Source organism: Magnolia sinica, chromosome 7 (genome assembly GCF_029962835.1).
Source record: "Magnolia sinica isolate HGM2019 chromosome 7, MsV1, whole genome shotgun sequence".
NCBI classification, from domain to species: Eukaryota; Viridiplantae; Streptophyta; class Magnoliopsida; order Magnoliales; family Magnoliaceae; genus Magnolia; species Magnolia sinica.
In genome coordinates, this window is record NC_080579.1 from 1569451 (window position 1) to 1577567 (window position 8117).

General features: G+C 39.0%; 1 protein-coding gene across 1 annotated transcript; it reads left to right on the plus strand.

The window, feature by feature from the left end:
- Positions 1-5478: 5478 nt before the first annotated feature.
- On the plus strand, positions 5479-6604 carry LOC131250788 (probable calcium-binding protein CML36). Its single transcript, XM_058251101.1, has one exon. It carries the CDS (start codon positions 5630-5632, stop codon positions 6257-6259), a length of 630 nt encoding a protein of 209 aa, XP_058107084.1. The 5' UTR covers positions 5479-5629; the 3' UTR covers positions 6260-6604.
- The last annotated feature ends 1513 nt before the right edge of the window (positions 6605-8117 follow it).

Below are 8117 nucleotides of genomic sequence, written 5' to 3' on the forward strand. Positions count from 1 at the left end.
GAACAGTATTGAGGAACTCCGTCCAACTGAAAGAATTCTTAGGCTGACCATAGATCCATATCTTTTGCTATAAATAGAGATCATGTCTCATTATTTCAAAGCACCAAAATCAAAGAGAAATCTTCCAGAAACAAAAGAGAGATATTCTAGTCTTTTTCAAGCTATTTTCTTATCTATTCTTATATTTCTTTTATAGCTTATTCAAATATCTTCTCAAGTATATTTAAATTCAATCAGAGAGTATTTTATACTCAACTTGAGATTAAAGGATTGAATCTGTAGTTTTTAGAGTTTTATTCTTTGAGAAATTATATATCCATATATTATTCTTAGTTGAACATACATTGATTTATCATTATCTAAGAAAAATGATCGTTGCATTTACTGAATCATTAACTTCAAAGGCATCATTAGTATTGTCGCATCGACATTCGTCTACGAGAAGATAAGTGTTTATTTGCTGTATATTACTTTCAGTTTGAGTTTGTTGATATTGCCCAAAAATCTCATCAAGTTATGGAGTGATAAGCTTATGAAAATCACTTGAGGTTCTGTTATGGTGAGTCTATGAAAATTATAAGAATTGTAAGAGGTTGTTGAAGTGATCTTATGAAAACCTTTAAAATAGTGGAAGCCAAAATTACACCGAGTAGTAATTTTAGAAGTGAAGTAGGTGTGCTAAACACTGAACCATTATAACTCTTTGTGTGTTTGGTAATTGATAATCTTATTTTTGTTATTATTATCTTAAAATATTAAATTTAAGGATGTTGTTAAATAAAGTTATCCTACCTAAGATTTTAGGTAAAGGGTGTCCTACGACTCAATTGAAATTAAAATTTCAATATTTATTATCATTATGAATTGATTTTTTGCGATTGATTATCATAAATTTGTTTAGTTATATTCATCCCTCTCTAAGACATATGTATCTCTTCTTATAATTTTAAACTTAAAAGTGTTGATAGAAGGACAAGTTCTTAAGCCCATAAACTCACATTTAGTGGCGGAAGAAAAAAGAATTCATGTAAAAAAATAGCTTCATTTACTTTTACAAATATCTGGAACAAAAATCTAAATCCTGTATCCAATTCTCCAATCTCATCTCGGTGGAGGAGTTGCAGGTCTTACTACACACGTGTATTAAATCATGGCCCCCGCTAGCATGTACTTATGAGCTGACTCAACTGGGTCCTGTTTTAGTTCGATACCTCTCGTTGCCCTTTTTACAAATTTTCAAATCGGCCTGACTGGGACGAGTCAACTCAGAGTTGGGCGAGCCGTGACTCGACTCAACTCCAGACTGAGCTATCGGAGTACCAGCAAGGCAGCAATGCACCAGGGTGGCACCGTGTTAAGTGCGTGTGGCGTACGCACACCTACCGACATAAATAAGAATCATACGATACTCGGCCGGAGGACATAGACAGTACACTCAGTCTCCAGCTCGTTAAAAGGGGAGCTGTATTTCGGTGATCCAGACCGTTGGTCGGTTGCCCCCACCATTGATGGACTCTTTACAGAAACAATCCCAACCTCTGAATTTGTGGCCTACAAATGAACCGTTGGGAAACACAATAGTCTGCATTTAGGTAAGAAAAGTCCATGCTTTGGTGGCCAGAGTCTTTATATCTGGCAAAATTTTTCCAGACGCACCGTCAAATCTCGTCCAACCATACTAACGACCTGAATCACCGATCTGTGGGCCCGTCTATGAAGACTGAAAACCCGAGTATCCTGTACATATTCTCTGGCCTTGGATAAATAAAATCTCTCCTGAAACATAAAACAGAGGCCCGATCCAATACAAAGCTCACAAAGCTCACATCTACCGTTGAATTTAAATCGTACGGTTTATATTGTACCCTCTCAACAAGGGCTTTCTGGGCATTTAAAATTGTTGGTGCGGGTGACCCGCACGCAATTAACTGCGTGTAGCCCGCTCTCACACCAAAAATTTAGGAATTGAGTCGGTCAAAGAAAATTTCTGTGGGGCCCACAATGTTATTTTTTTGTGAAATCCACTCCGTCCATCACTTGTGCCATATCAAATTAGTAATTTCTCTGAAAACTTGGACCATCAAAAACCAATGTGGGTCACACTGCAAGGAAATTGACGGTTTGATGCATGCTGAAAGGTTCTTTGGGTCTGCTGAATTTTTTTATTATAAGGCAAGTATAAGATTTTTCCTTCATCTTGGTGGGGCTCACCTTATGAACGGGTTGGATGGCGTATAAACGTAACGGTGGGCCATAGGAATGATTCAACGTTGGCGGACCCAAACCCATTGTTCCCTGTGTTGTGGCCCACTTATACTTCAGATCTACTTGATATTTGGCATGAAATGCTAAAGGAAGTCTTAAAAAATGATGGACGGCGTGGATGTTACATCAGGATTCCGATGGGGTCCACAGACCATTGAAACGGTGATGGCCTGATCAGCCTGATCCTTGAAGCGTGCCGATTTCAGGGTGGGGCGGGCATTGAATGCCCGGTAAAGCGGATTGGCTGGTGACCAGGTCACCACGGATGTCGTGATGACCAGACTCTTTGGTACCACCGTGATGTGTATGGTTTATCCACGCCGTCCATCTGTTTTGCCAGATCATTTTAAGGCATCAGCTCAAAAATGTAGCTGATCCAAATCTCAAATGGACCACACCACAGGAAACAATAGGGATTGAACTCCTACAGTGGAAGACTTCTTGTGGGCAGTGGAAGTTTTATATCAAGCTGATATTTGTGTTTTTCCTTCTTTAAGGCCTATGTGACCTTATGAACAGGTTGGATGGCAAATAAACACCACGGTGAACCCTAGAAACATTTCAACCGTGGGCAACATTATCCCACTGTTTCCGGTGGTGTGATCCACTTGATCTTATGATCTGCCTCAATTTTTGGTTCATACCCTAAGATGAGCTTGGAAAAATGATGAATGGCATGGATTTGGTAAAACACATACATAACGATGGGCCCCACAGATTCAGGTCACCAACGGCATATCTGCGACCGGGTCTCCAGGCAATGTAATGTCCGGAAAGGATCTGAATTCATGATTTGTCAGTACATAAAAATCCAAACTGGTCCTGAATATTTGAGCGGCCCTGTTTTGTATTGCAGGGAAACGGATTGCGTGCCGGGTAACTAAGTAAACTCTGTGAGGTCCAGAGTAATTTATTTATTTTATCCACTGTCCATCCATTTTACTAGATAATTTAAAAAAGAGAGTCTAAAAATAAAATATATAAAAGGCACAAATGGACCACACCAGTGAAAATAGTGTGAATTGAATGTCTAAAATTGAAAAATTCTTCAAGTACTGAAAGTTTTGGATCAAGCTTAATTTTGTGTTTTCCTTTCATTATGATCTTATGAACAGATTAGATGATAAATAAATTTTAAAAAAAGGTTTCAACGATGGTTATTATTATTCTCATTGTTTCGTGTGGTATGAGCTATTTGAACTTTGTACATGCTTCAATTTTTTATTCAACCCATTAAATGAACTTGAAAAATGGATGGTGAGCCTATTGGATAACTTGGAAAAAATTAGCACAATAGATGATTAGTTTTTATGTGTATTTGTTTCTGAATGGATAAAAATTTACGTTACAAAAGTAAAATTTTTAAATAATGAAAAAAAATTTCAAACAAAAATACTTTTAAGTTTTAGATAAAAGTAAATGAGAATGTAGAGGTATATTTATCTTTATTGATTTGTACTAACATATAGAGGCCTAGATTAATATAGCAGGTTTGTTCAGTACGAAAAAAGGATAGTCGTCTATGGTAAAAAATTACAGGAATGACTTAGCACATGAAGATTGCCTTTTGGCAGTAGTGAGGTTGCTATTGAGAGTGCTTGGTGGGCCTGACATGATGTTTGTGTCTTATCCACGCCATCCATCAATTTTTAAAATTTTTTTATATTAATTTTTAAAAAATGAAGTAAATCCAAATCTCATATCAACCACACAATGGATAAGAGTAGTGATTGAACACTCACCATTAAAAATTTCCGGTTCACAAAAGTTATGGATTAAGCTGATATATGTGTTTTTTCTTCGTCCTAGTCCGAGTGACCTAATCGACAAGCTGGATGACAAATAAACATTACAGTGATCATTAATATTTGGGGCCCACCGAGAATTGTCAGTACCCACCTCGGTACTGACTCTGTCACTACGTAATCCGCGTCCACTGTAGCTGCAGCATATGTCAAAATCTTGACCCGCTGGCTCCCATCTCGGAACTGAATGCTCGAGTATACTGTTTAAAAGTATCCAAGGGCTCGAGGATGTGTTTGGACTCTGGCATTCTTGATACTCGGGCACTAAAAAACTTACAAACATGTAATACATTTATTTCATCTGAACCGTCCAACCCCACGTTACCAATTTTTATTCTTCATAATTAAAAAACTACGCTGATATAAATTAATAAATCACAGATTTATGGACCTTCAATTCACGGCCCATAGGAAACTTTTGATCGTGGGGGTTCAATCACTACTGTTTCCTTTTGTGGGGTCCAGTTGAGATTTGTATCCACTTCATTTTTCGATTCATACCATAAAATGAGTTGGAAAAACGGATGGACGGCGTGGATAAAACACATACATCACCGTGGGCCCGTGGAGCCATTTACGGTGACCAGGCAATCCGCTTCCCTAACAACCCTGCGAAATCAGGGGATTATTGGTTACTCCCGCTCCTTATGATGCTTGACACACAGGCACGTATAAGTGGTACACGTGGCATATAGAAAATCAGATTAAAACGACTAAATTGTGAGTTCTACTCTCTTCAAAATACCATGTAGAAATCACATTTTTTAAACCTCTAATTCCTGATCATTATGTAATTTTCATTTTTAATCGTCCAATAATAAATGTCCATAAATCTAATAGTTAGAAAATCAGGCAAGAATAACGTTTTGTTCACAGTATATCTAACCTCGTAAAAATAATATAGAACGGTTAGTTTGAGTGAGTTGTATGCCACGTAAGCAATTTCTCACTGATGTCTAACTGCATGTGTATCATCCCTCACACACGGCCAGAGCATTAAAAAATTTAATCACAAAAACTTTAATACTCTGGCAGACTGTGACGGATGATACGCATACGCATGCACATAGAAATTAATTAGAATTGCATACGCAACGTCCAAGAAATTCACGTTAGACCGTCTAGTTTATAAATATCTAAACCAAAAAACAACTCATTTGATCGTCCGACCATCAGATTCCGTACACTCATTGAACAGTTAAAAATAAAAAATACCAAATCGTTTGATTTCAACCAATCAGATTTTATAATTATTCAACCAAACTGATTTTTTTATATTGGCCGGTTTAGTTTTAGTTGATGGATGCGATTTATATATGGTTTCGAAGTGACCGTCTATCAAGTGCAATATGCAACCAGAGTACAAATTAAAGAAGCTGCGAAATAAATACCTTCCGTCCAACACTCCAACTCCAAAGTCCTTGAGGAACCTTCGTGGAAGCTCACCATGACAGAGGCCGACCTTCCTCCATTTAATCTCTCCCAACCCTCTGCTCGAACCATCCTTCCTACCTATTTCCTCTTCTTCTCTCTCCCTCCTTCAATCCCAGCCTTCCATCATGAAATTGATTCCATCCTTCCCATCCAAATCCAAGAAACAAAACAAGCTCAAGAAATCAGAATCCAATCCCCTCTCCTTCAGCAGCAGCATCTCCTCTCACTACTCATCCGGAACCCCGAAATCGGTCCTCCCTCCATCCCCACCGTACAATAGCATCTCATCATCCAACTCCGAATCCTCCTCTTCAAAACCCAACTCCACCGATTTCGACATTCTCGAGGTCTTCAAGATCTTCGATCGGGATAACGATGGCAAGATAACGCTCACGGAGCTCGAGCTCCTCTTCCACCGCCTCGGATTCGAGCCGCCGACGCAGGAAGAGCTGTCGCTTATGCTCGCTGAAGCCGATCTCGACGGCGACGGTTGCATCAGCTTGGAGGAGTTCGGTGCCCTCAGCTCCACGCTGGGACCTGCGCATGGGTCCGAGCTACGCGACGCGTTTGATTATTTCGACAACGATAAGGACGGTCGGATCTCGGCCGAGGAGCTGCACGGGGTTTTTCTGACGCTTGGAGATGATGGGTGCACGTTAGAGGACTGCCGGCGCATGATAGGTGGGGTGGATGCGGAGGGGAAAGGTTTCGTCGGGTTTGAGGATTTTGTGCGGATGATGGAAGCGCAGAGGTGATTGTTGGGTCCCAGTCCCCTATTTAGTAACTGCAGCGAGATGCTGACACGTGGCAGATGCGGTTCGCTTATCCAGGCCGTTCATCTAGTGTCTTAACCATCGCACCAGATGGATTATCCAGCAATACAATGGAAATGTCCTTGTTGCGTGATTTATCAACTGAGGGCCACCCAACAGATGGGACCCACTGGATGGTCGGTCTGGATTTGCTCCCCCATCTGGCACGTGTGGATGCCCCCCTTAAAGATCCAGCGTGCCAAATAGTACAGGGTCAACGTGTAACATTAGTGGTATTGGGTTTTGTATAAGAAGAGTGGAAATCAACTTCGACAAATTCCTTTTTTACCCTTTTACCCATTTTCATGATTTTATGGACCATCAAATTTCAAGATCAAACAGATGGATCAAATCAATGGATGGGATCAGTTGAGCTAAGTGGCCTCTTATCTTGTTGTGCAACACCTATATAGTTAGTAGCTGGTAGGTTGTAACATTTTTGAGGCTTGCATATGATCAGGATCCCATATCATGTTGATTGATCCATCCAACGGATGGCATCGATTTGCCGATCTAAGTCGGTCATCTTGCAATGTCTTGATTGAACGATCGAATGGATGGTATTGATTGATCATTGAATGAATAATCTAATCTATCTTATTAACAAAATGTTTCTTAACATGTGGAATTAGGTGATTAAAGATATTTTAATTATCTTGTATAATAAAGAAGTAATACCAACCAATGGGATTTGGATGCTTATGACTTTTGTAGTTTCTTAATTTAGTAAAATATATTTTTTTTGTTGGGGAAGAGCATGATCATTTACCACATTGGTAAATCAATGAATAAATTAAAGGGGCTATTATTGGAGAATGTCACAAGAAATAGAGAATGTTTGAGAAAATTAGGGTTTTTATTAGGGTGGTCTGCTTTCTTATTCGCACTCTAAATATGTGAATGAATTAATCTGTATTTTGTAAATTGGAGTTGAGTGAGGGCATCATAGTGTTTTTTTAACATTAGGACATTAGGTGTATCATATAATATATAATTAAGGTATTCAAAATCGGTTACGTAGCTCTCTCTTAATAACGGTCGACATGGCCGTTACAAAAAAATAAAATTAAAAAGAAAAAAGAAAAAAAGAAAAAAGCCAGTAACGGCCATATAATGAATCTTTTCAAAAAAATAAAAAAGGTTTGTAATTGCCCTGTAATGAATTTTTTCAAAAAATAAAAAAAGGTTTGTAACGACTGATACAGGGCTCTTATCATATTGATAATGGTGATCATGGCCGTTGCAGCCACTTTTACTGTCTTAGAACACCTTTGCCTGTGATAGTTTAGTTCGGTTTCACTCAAATCCAGGGTTAGTATTATAGTCCTATTATTGACTATAACAATGAGGCGTTGGATAATTATTTAGCTAATGAGGCATTAAATAGCTTGTGCCTGCAAAGCTTTTGAGCTGTTGAGTCGGAGTGTTTGTAACTCCATTCGCAAAGCCAACATCTAGCATATACCCTTAATTACATTCTTTGGAGAAATCTTGATTAAAAGGTGAAAGAAGAGAAAGCTTATCTCTTTTGTAGAATCCTACTATTGGTCATAATCTATGGTTTTCCCAGATCCTTAATCAGGGAGCTCGAGGTGGCTTTAGTGCACATGAGCGGTTGGTCTATTAGTGCCATGGATTAATATGCCAATGGTCATCCTTTACCCTCCATCAGATGATGGGATGGGCCCTGTGCTGAGCATAGATGCTATGATAGATCTATATAGATCTGCATTGTTGCGCAAAAAGCCTGAAAGGGAGGTGGAGGGATGTTGAACTAGTGATGCAGGGATGAACATGCTCA

Excerpts from the sequence above, each read along its gene's own strand:
- LOC131250788 (XM_058251101.1), top strand. The coding sequence starts at position 5,630 with ATGAAATTGATTCCATCCTTCCCATCCAAATCCAAGAAACAAAACAAG.